Source organism: Python bivittatus, unplaced genomic scaffold (assembly GCF_059951505.1).
Source record: "Python bivittatus isolate LINGU-HERP-01145 unplaced genomic scaffold, Pbiv_v1 ctg000310_np1212, whole genome shotgun sequence".
Classification (NCBI taxonomy): domain Eukaryota; kingdom Metazoa; phylum Chordata; class Lepidosauria; order Squamata; family Pythonidae; genus Python; species Python bivittatus.
In genome coordinates, this window is record NW_028277054.1 from 7,771,037 (window position 1) to 7,795,290 (window position 24,254).

Consider the following 24,254-nt stretch of genomic DNA (forward strand, 5'->3'; position numbering starts at 1 on the left):
AGATCCTCTAAGAGTTGTAACCTTTATTATATTAAGACATGGCTTTTGCTTTATGAACCACATATCTTCCTAAACTACAACTGGGAGAGCTGTAAACACATTATCAGTATGCTTGAGAAGGAGTGAATTTACAGCTCTCCCAGTTCAAATTGTGATGCAAAGTCAAACTGTCATCTTTAATCTCTATAACTCTACATAAGAGCTCTTATTGACCAGTCTCTGGCAGACTCTAACTTGCTAGTTTTAATAAAACAATCACTGGATCCTTTCCAGTTGTTGGCATATTCTTAGGTGACTTTTTTTCTCACCACAAGAACATAGAGGTTTCTGACTAATTCTGGACTTTCAATAAAAAGAAAGATGAAGTAGTAGACGATGGGAAAAACTTCTAAGACCCTATCAATCATGGTGTTTAGTATGTCTCAGTAGTTGGTTCAATGAATGGTTAGTGAGCAGAACCATACTACACTCAGGTTTAAAGATGGGCGCTCAAGATTACTGGATTTCTATTTCTAGTCCAACTTTTGGAATTATTTTTTTCATGAGATAAATGTCCAGGCCTTCCTATCACAAGTATATGCAATTTTTTCCCATGATGGATGTGTAGGTGTAGGTGGGGTGGCATTATTTTGTTACTTTGGTTTATGTATTTATGTTTTCTTTTGTTAATTAGTTCAATGCAAATAACAAACAGTCAGTAGCATGAATCTCCTGGGCTTTCCAGGTGTTTGTGATGTGTCCTTTGTCTTCACAGCTAACTTCTTGCCTCTTAATGCCATCTTCTGGAGTGAATCAACCTGTGAGAAGAAGTGCCAGTGCATGCTCGACACTCACACAGTGATATGCCAGGCCAATGGCTGCTCTGCAGATGAGGTCTGCCAGCTGGCTTCCTGGTACCATGTGTGCCAGCCTATTTACAGTGCATCATGCCAAGTCTTAGGTGGACAGCATTACACCACCTTTGATGGTCAACTGTACCATTTTCGAGGTGATTGCACTTATGTGTTGTCTCAGGTATGTGCACCCTTGCACAACCAAAGCCTGAAGTACTACCAGCTGGAAGGCAAGGTGCAAGGAACAGCCCCAGATGCACCACACATAGAATATTTGCACATGGTAGTCTATGGGCAGGACATTGTTTTAATGACCAATTCTACTGGGCATGTCATGGTAAGTCATCTGATTTAGTGTCTCTAATTCAGCTCATGGTTTAATTCTGCCCCACCTTCTCTGGCCTTCTTCTGCCATTTCTTATGATTTTTTTCTTTCTTTACTCACTCTTCTTCACTGATCTGTCCTTCAAGGGGAACCAATGTTTAGGGATGATTTAATTTAATTTAATTTAATTTAATTTAATTTAATTTAATTTAATTTAATTTAATTTAATTTAATTTAATTTAATTCCTTAGCAGGGCTTGAACTCAAGGGAGTAAGCGGACCTTCTAACTTTCAGACTCTACAAAGTGCCTGTTTTAATTTTCAACCCACCTCCTAGGTTATTGTATAGTAATAAGGGCTGTTCAGCACTTTGGACTTTCAGTGAAAAAAAGGCTTCAGAGCAAGTGGGAGCACCTGTCAGCAATTCCTTAACCCCAATGTGTATTTTTCTGGGATTGCACAGCAGCTAGGGAGGGCAGCCATGTGATCCCAGGAGAAGACACAGCTACTTTAAAGAGTTGCAGAGTTGCTGCCAGGTGATATGTGAGCACACCTGCCTGCTCCAAAGCATCTTTTCCCCTTCAGATCCAAATCTAAACCAAATGGCAGGTAAGGCTTTCTAACTCTCCAATCTCCTAAGAAACTGCCTTAAACCAGGCCAAACTATTCCCCTAATTAGTCTAGTGTTGTCTTTCTGAATGGCGGGTATTCTCAAAATCTCAGTCTGGAAGCTTTTAAAAAATTATCTATTCTTTTTCTATTGAGATGCCAAGGTTTAAATTTCAGACCTTTTTCGTGCAAAAGATGTGTGCAGTCACTATGCTAATATAATCCTTCCTCTACCCATTTCCTCTGTTTGGCAGGCACATTTCAGAATTTCTTTCCAAGGAAGTTTTTCTTTTTGTCATGTCTTGCTCCTTTTTAAAGAGAGTTACTGGGGTTTCAGGTGGAGATCTTTAGCTTATAAAGCCCTCGCTCTATTCAGTTAGTTATGCTTCTGCCCACCTACCAATATATTTGGACATAGTAGTTTAGATTGTTTCCTGAGCGCAGATCTGGGTCTTAGGTAGCATTAAATGCCAGCAGCCTTTCCTTAAATCCAACCTGATTGATTATTTGCCATCAAGTTTTTTTGACTCTAGTGACCACATAGATAGATAAATCCAATCTAGCTAAGAAAAAAGCAGTAACTTTGATTCCACTTTATTGCATGGAACCCCTTATTAGATTGGTGGGATAAAAACCTTTCTTCCTGTGATCCTACTTGGTGGCAAGATCCGAGTGCGTAAGAGTGGCTTCTCTGTGAAGATAGATACTGACTTTGGAGTGTCCGTTTCTTACACTGGGAACCAACATGTGGAGATTGGTGTTTCTGCCAGATATCAAAACGCTACTTGTGGTCTCTGTGGAACTTTGAATGAAAATCCATCCGATGACTTCTCAACTCCCAATGGATCCATTGTGGCGTCAGTGGCTCTGTTTGCTAGAAGCTGGCAGGCCAAAAATGTTGAGGACCACTGTGGGGACATCCAACAGCCATCAACTTGCCCCTTGACTAAATTGGCCAATTACTCCAGTTCAGAATACTGTGGCATTTTAGAAAAATCCCCAGGTCCTTTTGCTAGCTGTGCACAAATCTTGCCCATCTCTAGCTTTATGGAAGTGTGTCTTGATGATGTTTGCACATCTGGAGGCAACCGGACTGTGCTGTGCAATCTCCTCCATATTTACGCTGAACGTTGTCAGGCAGCCAACATCACAGTTGGGCAGTGGAGAGGGGAGACACAATGTGGTGAGTAAAACTAAACTAATATACGTTAATCAACAACCTCTCAATCCCTGGAGGGAATCATAATAAATGTCACAGAGCAGTGACTAATCATTATGGAGAGATACAGTTTATACACTCTGGTCTCCTAGAAATATAATTAACATGATTTAGGGCACACCCAGACAACTGATGGGACATGCTTTATTCCAGCCCATGAGATGGCAGAAAAATATGCCAGCATAATTTGCTCTGTTCCGATGGATGATCTTCTATTCTACTTGGTAATGAAGCTGGTGATTGGTACTATCCTGATAGCTTTAATGTGAGACGCATTAAAGAAAGAGATTGGTAGATTTTCCATGGCTGGGAAAAACAATACGTTCTTATGCATGTGAACCATCAATTACTGCATGTTCTTATTGCAACATGTTCTTTCAGCCCCTCCCATCTACCTCTGCAGAAAGGATCATTGGAGGGAATGACATGAGATCAATCCCTCTTTTCCAACTTTGTGTTCTCCAGAAGTGATGGGCTTCAGCTTCTAGAATTCCCCATCCTGCTGGTTGTTGCCACTGATGGTGATAGTTGGAGAAGGCTGAGGTGGAATGTGTGTCTGAATGGAAGAGCAAGAGATAGTTAATGATTCACATTTGAATAGTGGAGGTATTTGGACTTGGTTTGATAGAATAAAAGGTCATGGCCTGGCACTGATTTTTCTCCTCCTCCTTCCTCTATCAGAAATCACTTGTCCAGAGAACAGCCATTATGAAGCCTGCTCTACGGCTTGCCCAGCTAGCTGTCTGGATTCCACTGCCCCACTTTTCTGCTCGGAGCCCTGCAGAGAGGGCTGCCCTTGTAACAAAGGCTACATTCTCAGTGGAGGAGCATGTGTGCCCTTGAGCCGCTGCGGCTGCATATTGAACAACCGGTATTATGAAGTGGGCAATAAGGTGATCCTGACAGATTCCTGCAGCAAGAAATGCTCCTGTAGGCATCCTTCTCACCCCATGGAGTGCCAAGAGCATACATGCAAGGCTCAGGAAACCTGCAGAGTTGTGGATGGTATCTGGGGATGCTCTGCTCAGGAAGTTGGCAGTTCCTGGGTATTTGGAGATCCCCATTATGTCACCTTTGACGGAGCGGCATTTGATTATGAAGGGACCTGTACATACACTTTGAGCAAGTCCTGTGGCCTTCGGGGCAAGCTACCAAGCTTTACTGTCAAAGTGAAGAATGAACATCGAGGCTCTTTGGCAGCATCGTGGATCTACCGGGTGGAGGTAGAGGTCTATGGGCAGCAGATTGTTATGATGGCAGATCAGTATGGCAAAATACAGGTAAGAACAATGCAGGTGGTCCTCGTTTAACCACCACTTGTTCAGCGACCGTTTGAACTTGCAATGGCACTGAACAAGTGGTACTTACAACCAGTCCTCAAAGTTCCAGCCGTCACAATGCCCCCATGGTCATGGGATCACAATTCAGATGCTCGGCAATGGACCTGGATTTCTGACCATTGCAGTGTCCCACAGTCATGTGATTGCGATTTGCGACCTTGCCTGCCAGCTTCTCACAAGCTAAGTCAGTGAGGAAGCTGGCAGGAAGTCAGAAGTCACGCTCACATGAGGTCCTCACTTAACCCTTATAATTCATTTAATGACAGTAACCAGGGGCTGCTGGAACTGCTGTTCCTAAGCAGCACAGTCATGTGAAGTCACACTTTACAACTGCTTCTCTTAGCAACAGAAATTCTGGTCCCAATTACCATCATTAAGCGAGGACTACCTGTACATACGGTGGTTCCTTATGTTCTTTAGTTTGGTTGCGTCTAAGTTTTTAAATATTCATATGCGTCCTTCTAGTGCTCACTAAGGTGAGAGCCGGTGTGGCATAGTTGTGAAGGTGTAATGTACCTCCATTGCTTCTGATGAAGTGAGCTGCAGTTCACAAAAACTTATGCTTTTTAATAAAATTGATTAGTCTGAAAAGATGCTGTGAGACTTTTGATTTTTGGATACCGTGGCTGGCTGGGGAATTCTGGGAGTTGAAGTCCATTCATCTTAAAGTGGCCAAGTTTGGACAACACTGCCATAGACTAACATGGCTGTCCTCCCACTACCTTACTACATAGCATTATAATATATCAGGGTGGGAAAATAAAAATTCATTTTCTCCCTATAAATGAAACATTCATACTTCAAGGTGAAGATTTGGAAGTTCTCACAGCAGTGCTCTGCTTTGGATCCCAAAATGAAAAGGTGGTTTGGAGTGGTTGTGGCTGTGCTGCTGGTATCTCCTTAATGCAAATGTGTATTTTTGTGGAGTGTGTGGCTACTATTTGAGCCTAGAAAAAGACATGGCTTCTTTAGGAAGGCACCAACAGGTATGGTATGCAAACCCACCTGTGTTGTGAATCACTTTTTTGGTTTCAGATCGAAAGGTAGCATATCCTTAGACATAATCACTGATGGCTAATTTAGCATCACAATAATTGAAGAATGTTCACCACATAAAACAAACGTGCTTATTGTTCTGACCAGTGCCTGCAGAACATAATTCCCTTCCTGAGATTTTTGCTGTGGTTATTATTCCATCCCTTCTTCTCACTCTCTGTGGTTTCACCACAAATGTACCATCAAAGTCTCCTTGACAAAACTCTGAACCGTCATAGAGCGAAACCACATCAGTAAATATTTATTGAAGTTATAAAAATGGTCTGTTCATTCCCAAAATAGCTTTTTTTCCAATTCCAAGAATAGCTGTAGAAGCTGGAACAGCAAAAACAACCTACCCAACCTTGCATCATATACAGGCCACATGCCAGAGGTTGGGAGGGCCAGAACAAAAACCTATATTTGTCTTCATTTAAATTTAATTTAAAGTCATGAAATACAGTTTATGTATTCCTCATCATCTGTTTGATGATTTTTGGCTTGTCCCACCATAATTACAATGATGTGGCAATTTTTGAATCCCCCCTCTGGGGATTATGAAATTCTCAATCCAATCCATCTAAAAGGGTGTCATATTGGAAAAGTTATTCTGATTTATTGTGAATGATAAACAGCGCTACCTTGACTTCTCTTCCTTTCTATCTCAGGTGAATGGCCTTCTGGTCAATCTGCCGTTTGTTCTTCCAGCAGAAAAGCTCTATGCTTACTACAGTGGCTTTTCCATCCACGTTCAGACTGATTTTGGTCTCTCCATCTCTTATGACTGGTCATATTCTGTGTCAGTGTCTGTTCCCAAGACCTATTCTGGGTTCCTTTGTGGCCTCAGCGGAGACTTCAATGGAAATCAGAGTGACGATTTCCGAAACCCCAATGGCAGTCTTGTTCCCGATCCCATCGCTTTCAGCAACAGCTGGAAAGAAGCCAGCTCACCTTTCCACTGTACAGTCACTGGGCTTCCACCCTCCTGTGACGAATCTCAATACCGGTCTTTGCATTCCTGCGGCATCATCCGTGATCCAAATGGGCCGTTTCAACTTTGCAGTGACCCTGCTGTTGCTCAAGTGCACTTTGAGAACTGTGTGAAGGACATGTGTGTCACCTCTGGAAGCAGCTTATGCAAAACCCTGGGAACATACGCTCAGCAGTGCCAAAGCCATGGAATTGCCATTCAGCCCTGGAGGGAGATGACTGGGTGTGGTAAGCTGTCACTGATTTACACGCTCAGTGTTTTAATAATACGAGGCATCTTCAGAACAGCCTTCCTTACCTGGTCACCTTCCAGAAGTGTGGGACTGCAGCTCTCGATAACTGCATCCCCAAAATAATCAGAGAGAATCCAGTTGGCGAAAATTACTTCTTCTCATACTCTGTCTCACTGATACTTACAAATATCCCCTTAGATGAATTGGGAAGGTTAAAACTGAATAAAGATGTTCAGTGTCAGAATCTGACATTTTTGGACAGCTGATAAGGATCGCCAGACCCATCTGCTACCACATACTCTGGGCTTTTCTAGTCTTAAAAAAAAAATCTCATTCTGCTTCTCCAAATGGGCCTTTCTGCCATTTAAATTTTCCCATGATACCCCTGCCACTGCATTGCTCTAGAGCATTGTGGGACATTTGTATAGATGGCAGATACATCCAAATGCCACCACTATCTGGAGGCCTGTCCTTGCCATGCAGACTGAGTGTGATCACACCTTTTGCTGTTTACCATCTCAGAATTATATGATTGGGGTTGTGCCTGAATATCTAGGCTGCAGCAGAGTTTCTACTGGAGGGTTCTCTCAACCTAGTCAGCAGTGCCAAAGCCATGGAATTGCCATTCAGCCCTGGAGGGAGATGACTGGGTGTGGTAAGCTGTCACTGATTTACACGCTCAGTGTTTTAATAATACGAGGCATTAAGATGTCTGATTTTTTAAAAATATTGCTTCTCAGGACACCTACCTCTTCCCTTAGGTTAAATAATAAGACAGGATTTGTGCTTCTGCATTCTCAATTTTTGATACGTGTGCATTTTTTTTCTCCCCAGAGTTGTTGTGTCCTGAGAATAGCTCTTATGATCTCTGTGGACCTTCCTGCTCTTCTTCTTGTGCCTCCTTAGCCATGCCTTCCAGCTGCCAGACTGGTTGTGTTGAAGGGTGTCATTGCAACCCTGGGTTTGTACAGAGTGGCACGGAGTGTGTGGCCCAAGAGCAATGTGGCTGCACTTATGATGGAAGATATTACCTGGCTGAGGAACATTTCTGGCAGGGACAGGATTGCTGGAACTTCTGCAGCTGTAACAGCACCAGCCATGCTGTGGAGTGTGTCAACTCCTCCTGTGGTCCTGGAGAGTTCTGTGGCACCCAGAAAGGCATTCATGGCTGTCACAAGCTCTCAAATGGTCTCTGTCAGGTGTCAGGGTACCTCCACTACACCACATTTGATGGGCAGCGTTATGAATTTCAGGGGACCTGCAAATATGTCTTTGCAGAACTGTGTGGAAGCGCTGCAGGCTTGCCCTTCTTTAGGGTTGAGGTGAAGAATGAGAAGCTAACCAACCAGCCATTGCCCGTGACATCGGAAGTGTTTGTTCAAGTGAATGCCCATCAGATACATCTGCAGAGAGGCTTCTGGGGGACCATCAAGGTAAATCTCTTGGGCAAAGCCTTCAGCAGCCTTATCCATCTAGGCACTTGTTGGGACTGCAACACCCAGAATTCTCTATCACTGTAATCCAAGGGTGGGTATTCTGGAAGTTGTAGTCCCTACATACCTGGAGGGTATCAAGTTGGAGAAAACTGTCCTAGATGTGGGATTTTCATTAGGATCCAGTCTGAGCTAGGACTGAGGATGACACAAGTTCAGAGAAATAAGAAAACAAGTTGAAAATGTATTTAGAGAGAAAAATGGAGAAATACACTGGCTTCTTTTGTTTTTGAGAAGTTACCCCAATCTTGTCTGTCTAGTTCAATATTCTGTTTCCAATTATAAGAAGCATACAAGTAGGGCATCTAAAAAGCAACTTTCTCTTTTTTCTACCGTAGCTTGATGTTTCAGAGAAATGCACCCTCTGGATAAGGTTGTTCTATATAAATGCCACAGCTGGAAACTACTGATCAACTTGACCTGTTGACTTTTTAAAAACTTTTTAAAAAGCCACCTAAAACAGTAGCTAGCACCACGACAAATTCCTCAAGATTGTTCCATTCAGTAAAGAATTGCTTTCTTTTTCCTCTCCTGATAGTGGACAGGTGGGCCTTAAATGTGAGGCTCTCTCTTGAAATGGCTGTGGTCAAAACGTGGCTCACTTAAAACCACCAAATAACTTTGAAGATACAACATACATTTATGAAGCATGCAAAGAACTACAGTGTACATCAAACTCTCAACAAAGCATTGGTTTGCGGAGCCACCCTGAGCAAAACAGAACCACAGTTCTCATATCTCTGGCTTCCTACATTTCAAAGACAAGACATAGGAAAAGGCAGACACAGTGTATCAGCATGACATCGGAATGCTTCTGATAAACCCATCTGGATGGCCTTCTCATTATTTATCCCTTCCTACTAGGTTACCATGCTTTGAGAGATGGTCAGTGAATAGAATATGGTCAGTGAATAAAAACCATTTGGTTTACTGGGCCACTGGTTCCTGACTGATTCATCCCCCTGTCGCCACTCAGGGTCCATTCATCATGCTGTAGATGCTTTCTTAAAAAATGAGAAAAGTTTGTAAAATGCTTTAAGCAGTTCACATATATTAGGGGGTGGGGGGCATACCTTTTACCACCACAAAATGCTAGACTATCATCTCTCAAACTTTGATCATGAGAAAGCCTTTAGATCAGCATTTCTCAACCTTGGCAGCTTGAAGATGTGTGGACTTCAACTCCCAGAATTCCCCAGACAGCATGGGGAAGCTGCCAAGGTTGAGAAACACTGCTTTAGATCATGCATGATCGTTATAATGCTGTTGTATATGTAGAATGCTTTAAAATTTTATTGATTTTACATACATTGCTTTGGAGATATTTGAATAGGTGGCAGGTACATAGAAGAGGTAGAGGCAGAATGGAAGGGGGGCTTTCCTTGCTGATGAGTTGAAGTGCTCTCTATCCAGAAATCTGTACTGGTATGAATTTGGCTATTCCCACTGCTGATCCCTATTCTTTACTGCTTAGTGACTCTGTTCCTAGTCACTGTAGTCATCTGCTCCTATGGTGTCAGGATGGTGTCAAAATCATGGAGAACATGCTCCTTGAACACTGGTACAGCTAAGGATGATTTAAATCTCTCTCACTCCTACCCTGGGAATGTGATGGCACCAAAAGCTTTGAGATTTCTTTTAATGGAAGTGACATACAATTAAGGGGAAAAAAAACATAATGACATAGAAGAAATGGCTGACAGGTTAGTTTTGGACCACGGTGTGGTGCAAGTGGGGAAAGGTTGAAAGAAAGGGTGGATTAGTGAATGAAAGAGGACTGTGTAAAGCAGTGTTGTCCAAACTTGGCCACTTTAAGATGAGTGGACTTCAACTCCCAGAATTCCCCAGCCAGCCATGGGGAATTCTGGGAGTTGGTGTCCACTCATCTTAAAGTGGCCAAGTTTGGACAACACTGGTGTAAAGGGAGAGCAAAAACAATGGGAGGTTTTCTTGCACTGAAGAATCTTAACCTTTAAAGCTTCTTGTAATGCGTAAACATAGTCAGATGAGTTGTTTGTTCTTGATGGGCGGCCAGATTAACCAGTCTTCCCATCTTCTTTGCTTCTTCAAATCAGATCAACGGAGCCACTGTGAACCTCCCAGTGAACCTCAATCAAGGAGAGACCATCATTTTTCAGCATGGAATATACATCACGCTGAAAACAAAATTCAACCTGATTGTGAGCTATGACCTGACGCAGAGCCTCTTTGTTGTCCTTCCTCCCCAATACATGGGACAAACCTGTGGGCTCTGTGGAAACTTCAACAGGGTTGCCAGTGATGATTTTGTGATGCCAAATGGTTCTTTAGGAAAAGATGTCTTCCATTTTGCTGCAAGCTGGAAATTAGGGACTGGCTGTAAGGATGTCTCTACGGATTCCTACCCAGTATGTCTGGAGAAGCAACAGCTCATTCAGGCAAAATACAAATGCTGGATCATCCAAAACCCCAATGGGCCCTTTGCTTCTTGTCACTCTCAGATTAACCCTGAACCCTATATTTATGATTGCATATTGGACCTCTGCATCTCTGCATTGGATCACAATGTCCTGTGCCACTCCATTCAGAACTATGCAGCAGCCTGCCAAAGAAAAAACTTAAACATTTCTGCCTGGAGGGGTGAAACTTTCTGCTGTATGTATCTTATGGCTGTATCATACATGCCATTTTGTTTTTGTGCTATGTGATATAGGAAGACTAGGTATAGATAATGCTCCCCTACAGGAGATACATATGCTTCTTAGAAAAGCATGTTTTCTGGATCCAACAGTAGATCTTCCATGAAGACCCATCTCATGGCGACCTGTGAAAGTTCATCTACCGTTGTCATCTAGAACTTGGGCGGATTGCAAGTGCTGACATTGGCCCGGCTGGCTTGGGTTGTGTGGAATAAACACCATTTTCAGGATCCTGTACTGCTTATCCCTGCTCTGGAGGCTTTAGACAACAACTTCCTTTAGACTAAGTTACTGAGGCCAATGGTTGGAGCTGATTGTTGTTGTTGTTCAAAGCATCCAGAGAAGGCTCTTGGGCAATCAACTATGTGAAGAATCTTCATGGCTTATCTGTTTGTAAGTCCAGAAGACCAGGTGTCCCATCTTCCCTCTGATAGATTGCTCTTGGTTGAATGTTGCAATAAGCTTCACCTGCAGTTCCCATTCAGAGGCATAGTATTTCTGCAGCTACTTCAAGTTTGCATAGGGCCATTACTACTGGAAGCGACTTACCTTCCATTGTGTCCCCTCCCCTGGAACAAGTTTGGCTCAAAAGAACTTATTGCCTGAAGCAGAACAAGAACATTCATAATGTCCCCCAAATAGGCAAAGTATTTAGGAACATGGGTTGTGGTGGGGGAGGAAATACCCAACTACTTCTCATACTCATCTGTAATGTTACAATAACAACAAATGAGATGGCTAAAATAACTGGCCTTTTGTGACCCTATAAAATTTTTGCCAGAAGCATCCATATCACTTTGCTGAAAGGAAGGGCTGGGGATCTTTCATGGATTTAGGTAGTTATGCCACGAAGAAGCCATTCTTCATCTCCATTCTTCAGGCAGTTCCAAAAGTATTGCTAGGCAGAAAGGCTGACTGGATGGACAATGAGAGAGAGAGAAGGGAAGGGTACTTTCCATCTGCTGAAGGTCATTGTTAGAGGTGGTGGGCTGGTGGTGGGAAGGGCCAAAGCCAGTGTTGGGTGGGGTTTTCTCCTACTCCCTCTAGCACCCCTTACTTCTTCCCTCCCTCCTTCTCCCTACTTCTTTCTAGATCTGGACTAGTACACAGGTCTCCCTGCTGACATCCACAAATTGCTGCCTTTCAGATTGTCCCGTCCTTTTTCTCCTAGATTTTCAGTGCTCAGAACATAGCCATTATGAGCTCTGCAACAACGCTGTGGGCAAAGAATGCTCTGCCAGTTGGCTTCAGGGTGTCCGAGGCACTGCTTGCTCTGAAGGATGTTTCTGTGATGATGGCTACTATCAGAGCGGCAGCAAGTGTCTCCGGCTAGAGCAGTGCGGCTGTGAGCGTGACGGACGCTATTATGAAGTGAGTGGGGTGCCCCATCTTATGAAAGCCAACACTTTGTCATGTGGTGGAACATGTACTTGGCTTGCAGAAAGCTTTTGGAGAAAATTAGGAGAGGTGAAGGGGTGGAGGAGAAGGCGCCATAAATCAGGGGCCATCTCGTCCATGAATCCAGCAAATCACATCGCAAAACTTTCTGGAAAGTTGAACAGAGCAGAGAAGCATTGAATGGGCATCAGAAAGGGGGCAAAATGTATAGAAGGTAACCATGAAGATTTGTGATGGTGCTTTTCTGATTCCTTTTTCTTTAGCATTATGGGTTATATTCATTCCATGCAAAAATAAATAAACAGAAACAAACAATAATATGAACTAAAGGTTGAGATTTTTTTTTTCATCCTAACAATCAGTACTTCTTAAGAATTGAATCAATCCTAATATGGATGTATTTCAGCTTGTCCATTAATTTTATGATTCATTTGTTCTGTAATAATAATTATCTTGCCTTTGTTCTTGCACCCCCTATTTGTTAATTTGATCATGCACGCCATATCTAAATGTGCCATTTATCAATTAGCAAGGAACTTCATTTTCTGAGCTGGAGTAATAGCTGTCTGGGCTGTGATTAACAAAGAAATTATCTGTTAAATGTTACAAGATAGAATTCCAACACAATTCCATTTTGTAAAATTATGATTTATAACCTTATCAGACATCTAATTTTCTCAATAGTTTTAATTCCGTAACTTTCTGACCTTTAGTCAACACAACATTAGTTGAAAAACATCCACTCTGTTCTCACGGCATCTCCCGTTTTGACCTCTATGTTCTCCATGCAGGTTGGAGAGCACATCTGGCTGCCTGGTTGTGCTAAAAAATGCAATTGTGACTCCCATGGCAATTTTTACTGTTTCCCAGCTCGATGTAAGAGGGATCAGTGGTGCACTTTGAAGGGGGGACAGTATGGCTGCCACAGTCTCTTGACCACCTGCGTCGTCACAGGAGATCCTCATTATTTCACATTTGATGGTGCAAGGGTGCACTTCCAGGGTATCTGCGACTATGAGGTCTCTCACACTTGCAACTCCTCTCTGGATTTTTCTTTCCGAGTTGTCATTGCAAACAGACGCTTCCAGAATCCCAGAGTTTCCTTTGCTTACCGAGTGGAAATCTGGTTTTATACACACCAGTCGAGTGTCCATATTCTCCTTGAGCGAGGCAAAGCTGTCCATGTGAGTTGTGGCTAAGTGACATCTTCTTGTTGTTATTGTGAGCCATACATTAGTTTGGGAAAAGCAAATGAAGTGGGTTTGTTAAAAAAAATTAGTCCAAATCCTAGACCATCTCTACTTTGCTGCTGACAACGTCGGTTCTAGACTTCCATCAACTCATTGTTTATCAACATAGCCAGTCATTCAGCAAAGATGAAGTTAGCATTACAGAAACTTTTACAGTCTTTCTTTTACCGCAGGTTAATGGCAGAAGAACCCAACTACCAGCCCATGTAGGATCGATTGCTCAGATCTTGAGATTGAGGAATATGCTGACTGTGAGAACCAAAGCTAATGTTGAAATCCAGTTCAATGGGGCTAGTAGTGTGTTCATACGTGTGGGTCCAGAGTATCAGAATCAGCTGTGTGGCATGTGTGGCAATTTCAATGGTGATGCTACTGATGATAAAACTTTGCCCTCTGGAGAGAAAGCTCTGAGTGATGCACAGTTTGGAAATGCTTGGATATCGAACACCAGCTCAGTACGGTAGGATGATCCTTTTTCTCCTCCATGTCAAAAGCTAGAATGCCCTGGAATCAGGAGACCCAGAAATTCTGATGGTTCCAATACATTAGAAGACACCAGGACAACAGTGTTTCAGAAGAAGAGTGGTATAGAATGTTTTAATTAATAGATCAGCTAGTATTCTTCTGTGCAGCTCAGTCTCCTGGATGATGAGTTATGATGCTGTTGTAACTCTCTGTCTTTTGCATATCTCTTTCAGCTGTAAGAACGACACCGAAGACCTTGTTCCTTGTCCAAATCAACACAAGTACAAACAAATGTGTGCAATCTTAATTAACAGTTCAGGGCCTTTCTCTGAATGTCACTGGCACAATAACCCAGACTTGTATTATGAATCCTGCATCTATGACCTGTGTCAGTACGGACTGGGCAATCGCATGTTCTGTATGGCCGTCGAAGCTTATGACGAGATGTGCACCATTAGTGGTGTGAAGGTGATGAACTGGCGACATGCAATAGGATGCAGTAAGCAAGATAAGAAGGGTGGTTCCCATTTGGTAAATGCCTGTAGATATATTTGAAAGGCTAGGTGCAACATCTGTACGTAACATCTGCCCTTGGAAATGACAGTGGTCATCTCTGTACTATCAAACTTAGTTTATTTGTGTTACAAAAACATTGGATTCCTTTGCTTGATGGCTGATGAGTTCCCAAACCCATCTGATCTTTTTCTTTTCAGGCATCACCTGTCCAGCTAACCAGTACTATGACTTCTGTGGCCCAGCTTGTCCTGCCACGTGTGCCAATCTCCAGGCCCCTGCCCTTTGCAAAAAACCCTGTATCTCAGGCTGCTTCTGCAGGGAAGGCTATGTTCTGAACGGTGGGGTCTGCATGCCTCTGAACCTCTGCGGCTGCACACTGAATGGCCGCTATTACCAGCGGGGAGAACAAGTGATCCTGGCGGACACTTGTAATCAAAGATGCACCTGTAGGCAGGCTGCTCACCCAATGGAGTGTCAAGAACATGCCTGCAAGGCTCAGGAAATGTGCAAAGTTGTGGATGACGTACGGGGTTGTTACCCAGTGACATTTGGCATGATGTATTTATATGGCCCTTCAAACTATATCACATTTGATGGTGTTGCCTTTAGTTTTCAAGGGGCCTGCAAATACACCCTCATTTCATATTGTGGCCCTCCAGGAAAGCTTGTGGGCTTCAAGCTTCAAGTATTAAACATACATAAAGGCTCCATCTCAGTGTCCTGGGTAAAGCAGTTGGAACTTGAAATCTATGGGAAACAAATAATTGTAGCAGAAGGACAGAATGGCTTAATAAAGGTAAGAGTATTGTAAGTTCTAACTGGTTTTCATTGGAATGTCTGTGGGATCTGAGAAAGTGCTTTATAATGACTCTGTGTCAGCCCTTTAAGGTAGACCAGACTAGGAAACCAAAGTGATGAAGGCTAATACTACTTTTATTACAAGGTTACAGTAATAGAGTCTTGCAAGTCTGAAGGTGTCTTCCCCTTCCCTCCCTTTGTCTTTAAGAAAACTAGGGAGGGTCAAGTTTGAGACATTTTCTCAAATTACATTTCTGCTTGGTCCCAAATTTCTTTTATCTAACTGTTGGTGGGTGCGGCTCTTCCTCCTATTCCTCAAGGTTATTCTCACAGCCCATTACACTCTGTCTATACAACAAGCTTAAGAAGAAGTGCATTCAACAACATACTAACTTTGGTTCAACCTTAAAATAGTTCATTGATTAAGTTAAAGATATAATGTGAATCCTGTTAACAAGTTGATCAAGTTGAATCTTTTTCATTCAGTCTTTTTCAGAGCAAGTAGTCTTTTTCAGTCATGGGAATCTACTTTATACAGTGGTAAAATGTGTGTGGAAAGAAAAATAAAATTAGAATTACATTTGTAGAAAGATCTCTGAGGACCAAGGTTTCTATGAAAGAATCTTTCTCTCTCTCTCTCTCTCTCCACCCCACCCCCCAACAACAGCCCTGAGAATCTGAGAAATAAGTTGGGTCAAGAGAGTGTGACCATCCACAGTCACACAGTGAGTTCCATCGGGGAGTGGGAAGTTGATTCTAGGTATCCCTGATCCCAGGCCAGTACTTAACTGCTATACTTTTGGACAGGAAGGAGAGTTTGGCTTGAACCCCACAGTGTAGTTACTAGTGGTTGATGCGATTAACCTAGACTAGACTAACCCATCATGAATGAGAACGTCTTGTGTTTCCTGGGCTTGGTGTTGAGTAACATCTACCTGTTCTTCAACATCCACTCAGTTCTTCAGGAGAATAACATTCAACATTGGGAGGTTGGGCTGGAAATAGAAAACCTTTTCTGTCTAAGGTTACAGTTACCTGAGAAGAAGTGTCCATCTATCCATCTAATTATGTATCCATTGAACCATCTATCTAGTCACTGGGAGATAGGCAGTGTACACATTAATTAAATAAATAAATCCAGCTATGAATTTTACCCAGAACTTTCTTCCCCTGACTTTGTCTTAGGTGAATGGCCTTCTAATGAATCTGCCTGTCACCCTTGCAATGGGAAAGCTCTATGCCTATGCCACTGCCACCTTCCTCACTATTGAGACTGATGTGGGCCTCTCTGTTTCCTATGACTGGTCTTATCGTGTGTCAGTTTCAGTTCCTGAAACTTACTCAGGGTCTCTCTGTGGCCTTGGTGGAGATTTCAACCAGAATCGCCACAATGACTTCAGGACTCCCAGTGGTTCTGTAGTTCAGGATCCAGAGAGTTTTGGCAACAGCTGGAAAGATTCTGGCTCCCCATTCCACTGCACAGCTGTTGGGCCTTCTCCAAATTGCAGTGAAACTGAACTGGCTCAATACAGATCTCTGGCTTATTGTGGACTCATTCGTGATATCAATGGGCCATTTAAAGACTGTTTTCACCAAACAGAAGCTCAGTATTATGCAGAGGATTGTGTGAAGATCCTCTGCACCACCCAGGGCAGCCACAAGATTCTGTGTGAAGTACTGTTTAGTTATGCTCAGAGGTGTCAAGCAAACCGCATCAAGATTCAGCCATGGAGAAAGATTGCTGGGTGTGGTAAGTGATATTCAGTAGAAAGATTGTTTTTAAGGACAGAATTGTACATTTTTGCAAATTTGCAGTTAAAACATGGTGTCTGTTGGACATTCCACTGTCTAAGAATCTTGCTTCTCTCTCTTTCTGAAACAGTTTTTAAGAATGAATGATTGAATGAACGGCTATACAGTGGTACCTCGGGTCACGAACTTAATTCGTTCCGCGACTCTGGTCGCGACCCGAATTGGTCACAACCTGAATCAAATTTCCCATAAGGTTCAATGTAAATACGGTTAATCCGTTCTGACCCCTCCGAATTTGGTCGCCAACCGATTTTGGTCACGACCTGAATCAAATTTTCCCATAAGGTTCAATGTAAATACAGTTAATCCATTCTGAACCATATGTGTTTTTTTTTTTAAACCACAAAAATATGACACAAAGTACAGTACAGTACACTATGAAGAGAGAGAACGCTAACCTTGCTTGAGGCGACTTCTGGCGTGGAGGACAGGAAGGCGGGTGGGGAGGCGGTTATTGCTTGGAGGGAGAGTCCCCCTCCCTACAGGAAGCCACGACCACGTGTGTCAGCAGGGAAAATGGCCGCGGATCCTGTTCGTCACCTGATGCAGAGTTCGTGAACGGAAGCAAAATTTTGCGAACGGTGCTGTTCGTGACCCGAATTGGTCGTGAACAGAAGCGTTCATGACCCAAGGTACCACTGTATATGTTTGTGTGAGAATCAGACTTCACTCCTCTCAGTCTGCACTGGAAACAGTTAATGAACAAATTTCCCAGAGTTCTAATTAGCAATATTTATTGGAAGAAAAGTTAATGTGACAAAACAAGAATTCCAATGAGCACTGTACTTTGCTTTCAGATTAGACACTAACCTAGATTAGAGAAGTTTGAAAAACACTGACACATATACATGTACACAAACACATATACATGTAGTTTTTAAATTCTCATGATTAGGAAAAATTGCCCAGGTCAGAGTACAATCTTGAGAGAATCCTTATGCTTATCCTTACCTGTAAACTGAGAAAGAGGTAAATGAAGCAGAAATTGCCTACTTCATTTTGAGGCAAATCAAGTAACATGCATTAGCATCTGAAGCACGGATCCCCAAACTCTTTAGCTCATCAACGTCTTCATGATGTTTCAGATGGTTCATTGACCCCCAAACATTTATTCTATGAAAATAATTTAATAACTACTACTATTACTACTACTATTAACAACAACAACATTGACCCCTTGGATAATCCCATCAACCCTTTGGGGTCAACACTGACCAATTTGGGAAACCCTGATCTAAAGTGAGGGGGCTCATTTGTTTGAAAATGGACAATAGGGCTGTCAAGTGTTTTGGATCTGATCTCCAAAAGATGCTTTATAGCATGTGGAGGCACCAATTTAGCACTGATCAGCTGAAGCAGCTACTGTAGTTTATTTTTGGATATTTCCATTTCTCCTTTGAATGGATGGGTGCCTGATTACATCATTTCAGCCTTAGAGGAAATAAGTAGAACATTTGGAAGGAAGCATGTGACAATGCAAGAATTGTGTATTTTCAATAAGAGGAATATTTTTCATTACCATTCCTGCTCCTTTGTCCCCATTATATTAATTCCAAAATCTGTCTTTGGTATTAAAAGAAAGAATGATACATTTGTTTTTGGTTTAGAGTTAACTTGCCCAGAGAACAGTCATTATGTACTTTGTGGAACTCCCTGCCTTGCCTCATGTACCCAGCCTGATGGACCTCCAAGCTGCCTCTGGACCTCATGTGTAGAAGGATGCCAGTGTGAAGCAGGGTTTGTGCTGAGTGGCACTGACTGTGTGCCACAGGAGCAGTGTGGCTGCAGCTACAAAGGACGATATTACTTGAAAGGGGAAAAGTTCTTCCTGGAAGGAGAACATTGTAAAAAAATGTATCACTGTGATGGCTCCATCTCTGCCATTGAAACTGGGGGGTCCTTCTGTGGCCCTGAACAATTCTGTGGCACTCAGAAGGGAGTGTATGGCTGCCACACATTGTCAGATGGCATCTGTCGAGTTTCTGGATTTCTCCACTACACCACCTTTGATGGACAGCATTATAGCTTCCAAGGCGCCTCTATGTACGTCTTAGTGGAACTGTGCCCGATGTCCAAGTTTTTACCCTCTTTCAGAGTTGAAGTGAGGAATGAGAAGACACCTATCAGCCTTTTCCCTGAGGCATCAATGGTATTGGTACTAGTGAACAATACCCAGATATATCTGCAGAGAGGGCACCATGGGAGGGTCTTGGTAAGGACAATTTTAGATATTTGCAGTCTGAATGGATTATGTGATTTCAAGCGTGTTCTGCATTTGTTGTGATATTCCAACTGAACATACATTTAAAAAAGAAGAGTGTTAAAGCTGTCATTCTGAGATAACCACCCAGGGACCATAGGATACATCACCCTGCAAGTTTGGAGTTTGAGTTTTAACTTCAAAGGAGAAATATCTGCTTAACTTCCATCATTAGAGGTCTGTTATCTCCAATATGGGAAACTCTGATATTGAGGAGGCCAGCAAAAAACGGCTAACATGAGTGAGGTTGAGGGCCACCAGGAGAGGCTGTGGATCCTAAGCTTTCAGAGCCTCCAATATGCTCCCAAATTTGGAACATATTTAGACTAGGTCTTTAAAATATAAACAAGCTGAAAGAAGGGGTGGAGAGATGCCAAAAGCTTCTCTCACTTTATCTCTAACTCTTTCAGAGTAGAATGCTCCATATTCAATGTTAGGATCACCATCTCTCTCTCTCTCTCTCTCTCTCTCTCATCTCATCTCATACACACACACACAAAGATGTGACAAGGTTAGCCTGGACATCTCATGATACCTTCATGCATTATTTCAATATATGGAGTAGGGAAACTTCTAAATACCTTCTTTCTAAACTCCATTAGTGTCTCGTAGACTCAGTCTCCTAGCAACATCTAGTCACTATTTTTCTTTCCCATAATGTCCCAAATTAGCACTGCACCAGGAAATTATGGGGAATTAAAATGGTGACTATGTACAATCAACTGGCATCATCCAGTTCTGAGTCAGAAGAGAAAATGTTAAGTACCCAGAGTAGGCATCACCAGATGTTTGCGTGAATCTACCAGTCGCAAAGGCTAGGCTGACATTTCATGCCATCTAATAGTGATTAGGGTGTGGTCACCATGAACCAAATGAAAGTGCATAATTGGTAAATGGTAATTAAGAAAAAGACGTGCTAGAATCATCATCTCGGCTTTTTCCTTCATATAGATCGATGGTATAGCCCTGCACCTCCCTGTTCATTTGAAAAGCCAAAGAATTGCCATTTATCAACATGGATTTTATGCTGTCTTAACAACTGATTTTGGTTTAACCGTGAGCTACGACCTGGCACACAGCCTCTTTGTAACCCTTTCCTCTAAATACCAAGGCCATGTATGTGGGATGTGTGGGAATTTCAAGAGAGCCAATGACAATGATTCTAGCATGCAAAATGGCTCCCTAGCAAAACACTCCTTGGATCTTGCTAGCATCTGGAGTTTACCAGCTATCACAGGTAGCATAGTGCCTCCTAAATTGGAGAAGGAACGTCTCATCCAGTCCAAATCCATGTGCTGGATCATCCAGAATGCCGATGGGCCATTTGCGTCTTGCCATTCTGTGGTCAACCCCAAACCTTATTTAACAAGTTGCATTTTGGATGTCTATGCATCAGCTGAGGATCACAGGATCTTGTGCCTCTCCATTCAGACATATGCGGCAGCCTGCCAGAGAGCCAATGTCACCCTTAGGCCTTGGAGGATTGAATCTTTCTGTGGTGAGTCCAATTTGCAAAGCCCAGTATACTTTATGAAGGCTGGAACACTTCTAGGACAATACTTAATATTCTGTTCATTCATAACTGTGCTTATGCAACACATTTATCTAAGTTTAAGGTCATGGAAAGGCCAAGCAGATGTGTTCCCACAACATGCTAAGCTTGCTTATTGCAAATGTTGGCTAGTTCTGTTCGTGTGCTATGTGAAACCAGCCTGTTTGGTTAGTTGATGGTTCAAGATATTGTGGGAAGCCAAAAATGGATTAATTCAGCAACCAGGTTAAATGCACTGTGTGATGCTTAATCAGATCACTGAAAGATCTTCAAGGTGCATTGCACAACACGCTAAGCTTGGTTAGCTAGACTTAGCACGTTGTGCACATGTAGCCCATTTGACTAGAAAATGGGTTAATTCAATAACTTATTTAAGCACCTTGTTGCGAAGACATGGTGTTTCTTAATATAAATATCCTTGAATTGACCCTGATTTGTTTAATGTCATGCCAGATTGGTCTTCCTGCTTACTTTGGGAAGGGAGATGTATAGAAAAATGTTCTGCTTGTACAGAAAAGTTCTCACTGTATCCTGCTAGCTCTGCTTTGGGGCGCAACAAAAAAGGAAGAGGAGTCAAAACGAAGCGTGCATAAGAGCTGGCAAACTGTAGTTATATGTCGATCAGATTAACATCACACTACCCCTGAACTCACAGAGGAAGTGCCAGCAGGACTGTACCCTAATCAGGGGCAGAACACAGCTTGTTGAAAAGATGCCCAGGGTTGTGAAAGTGTCAAGCTTCATAGGACCAAGACAAAATTAAATTAAATATACTTAAAATACAATAGATATAGTCGATATGATTCCTCTTCCTGTTGTGTTAAAACCAATACAGTTAATCAGCCATTAATTTCATAGGAGCTTTGGGAGTCAAATCCATAGCTTTGATGTGGGATGCTGGGATTTTTGAAGGCTCAGGGTTGAACCCTTGTTTTATGATATCCCGGGGAAGAGGATGATCGGCTGATCAGATGAATGGAATATTCTAGAAAAACTTCCTCCCTAGCAGACTTGGATATACTATAACATTTTGCTGCAGCCTTGGTCATTTTTATATATTTAAGATGAGTTATTTGGAACATTTTATAGAAAAGAACATTAATAGCTTTATGAGATTTATGGGTAGTGGCGGGAATGTGCTTTTTTTGGTATGTGATGGCAAAGCTAAATAAAGTCCACATTACTGTTGTTAAAAAAAAAAAAACCCACAAAATGCATTGAATAGCATCGCCCCTGGTTCTGAAAGACTTTATTCTCATGGATAGGATCAGCATCATTACTGATCCCCCCCCCCTTTTTTTAAGATGCGGATTGCCCAGCCAACAGCCATTATGAACTCTGTCAGGAGCCCTGTCAGGGTTTCTGCAATGGAGCCACATTTAGACATCTCTGCAGCCCCCTGTGCTCTGAAGGATGCGTCTGTGATGCAGGATACCTGTGGGGTGGAGGCAAGTGCATTCGGCCTGAGCAATGTGGCTGTGAGCACAATGGCCATTACTACAATGTAAGTCAAGTTCATCCTTCGAACCAAAGATCAGTGTGGTGTAATGGGGAAGGTGTTGGATTAGGAGACCCAGGTTCTAGTCCACTCCAGTCATTCTCTCTCAGCCCAAGAGCCAGTGTGGGGTAGTGGGGAAAGTGCTGGACCAGGAGTGGGGAGACCCAGATTCTAGTCCTCACTCAGCCCTAGAAGCTTGGTGGGTGAAGTAGGCCAGATGCTCTCTCTTTCAGCCCAGCCTGCCTCACAGGGTTGCTGTTGCAGGGATAAAATGAAGGGAGATCTTGAATACAGACATAAAAATAACTTAAGAACAGGTCTTAAGAAGGAGTACTTAAACCTCATAGGGTCTGAAATATGAGCAGTGAGATGGGTGAAGGCTCTTCCTCTCCAACAGAGTCTGTAAACCTTTTTTGGAACAGTGGAGAGCCAAGATGATGTGGTGGCTAAGGGATCGGACTAGGAGATCCAGGTTCTAGTTCATCCTCAGTTCCAGAAGCTCACTGGGCATCATTCTCTCCCTCTCTCTCAGCCTAGTCTACCTCACAGAGTCATTGTGGAGAAAGATGCTATATTTTTGTGGAGTAGGAAGTGCTATATATGCTGCCTTGAACTCTTGAATGAAACGCTGGACAGAAATCTAATAAATAAATAAATAAATCCATGGTCAATGGGCTGTATGGACCACCTAGTTCTCCATTTTTGATCCCCAGCACCCTGAGATTGAGTCCCCATAGTTTGGAACAGCAGTGCTCATCTTTATTCCTCCCCAAAGGATGAAAAACACTGAAAAATATCAGCCATGCTGCCTATCATGTTATCAAAGGCCTTCAGAAGGTCAGGGAGACAGAGTGGTACCCCCCTAATCCTCAAACAATGTCCAACCTTGATTTAAGATTGCAATGTATTTCTGAATATAATTAGTGCTTTGTTATACTTCTTTACATGGGTGGGAAAAGAAACTGGTTTTGAAAATTATTCCAAGGGAGAAGACATTTGTTTGGGTTGTTTCCCCCCCCCCCAATTCTTCTGGTGGGTTCTCAAGTTACTCTTGATGGAATGGCTAATGATGGGCTTGCTGTAGATAGGAGGTGGTCAAGAATCACCAGGGACAATGTATCCTTCTGCCAGTCTGCAGCCTCCTTGGCTTCCCATGAGCCCATTAAATTCCGAATAAAGAGTTCACAGTCTTCCCTTAGGTCTTTTTCAACTCAGGAAACACGAGCAACCACAGAAGTTGCACAAAGATGAAAAGAGATATAGCCCAAAACAGGACCAGCAGGAGCAGGAGCAGCAGCATTCTAAGGTCAAACATATCAAAAAGAATACTAGAAAGAAATCTAGTAAAGTAGATAAGCAAAACCTCTTTTGCAGAGGATGGAAACTTATGTGAATAAGGTGGGCAGGTTGGGGCATAGTGGTCAAGTGTTATCTTTTTGCTAGATTGCCATTAAATGCTAATTTACCTGATTCTCAGGTTGGAGACCTTCTCTGGCTTTCTCATTGCACGAAAAGATGCAGCTGTGACAATTCATCTACCTTTCACTGCATCCCAGCCAGTTGTAATCCTGGCCAGAAATGTGCAATTCAGGATGGAAAGCTGGGCTGTAAGAATCAGCTGACCACTTGCACTGTTTCTGGAGACCCTCACTACTTCACTTTTGATGGGGCCATAGCACATTTCCAGGGCACTTGTGCTTATGAGATCTCAAAGACACCCAACTCTTCCTTGGATTTCTCCTTCCGGGTTGTGGCTACTAACAAGAATTTCCGGAATCTCCGAGTATCTTTTATTTACCGAGTGGACATTTGGCTTAGCTTCAAACAGTTCAGTTCTCATGTTGTTTTGGAACAAGGAAAAGATGTGAAGGTGAGGACAACTTCTTGATACATGCCAGAAAAAGGAGGAGGAATGTACTGTACATTATAAATCAACATAATTAGAAGCCA

The 24,254-nt window shown here is 42.6% G+C and overlaps 1 protein-coding gene across 1 annotated transcript; it reads left to right on the forward strand.

The window, feature by feature from the left end:
* The first annotated feature begins 702 nt into the window (after positions 1-702).
* Positions 703-24,192, forward strand: LOC112541122 (IgGFc-binding protein-like). Its single transcript, XM_088140219.1, has 16 exons — positions 703-1,170; positions 2,386-2,950; positions 3,668-4,266; positions 6,030-6,579; positions 7,141-7,239; positions 7,419-8,017; positions 10,153-10,711; positions 11,927-12,318; positions 12,945-13,337; positions 13,577-13,863; positions 14,102-14,367; positions 14,582-15,022; positions 18,602-19,206; positions 20,206-20,752; positions 22,111-22,310; positions 23,896-24,192. Exons 1-16 carry the CDS (start codon positions 703-705, stop codon positions 24,190-24,192), a joined length of 6,867 nt encoding a protein of 2,288 aa, XP_087996345.1.
* The last annotated feature ends 62 nt before the right edge of the window (positions 24,193-24,254 follow it).

Coding starts and splice junctions, on each gene's coding strand:
- LOC112541122 (XM_088140219.1), top strand. CDS start 703: ATGAATCTCCTGGGCTTTCCAGGTGTTTGTGATGTGTCCTTTGTCTTC. Junction 6,580..7,140: donor GAGGGAGATGACTGGGTGTG/GTAAGCTGTCAC, acceptor CTGAATATCTAG/GCTGCAGCAGAGTTTCTACT. Junction 10,712..11,926: donor GAGGGGTGAAACTTTCTGCT/GTATGTATCTTA, acceptor TTTTTCTCCTAG/ATTTTCAGTGCTCAGAACAT.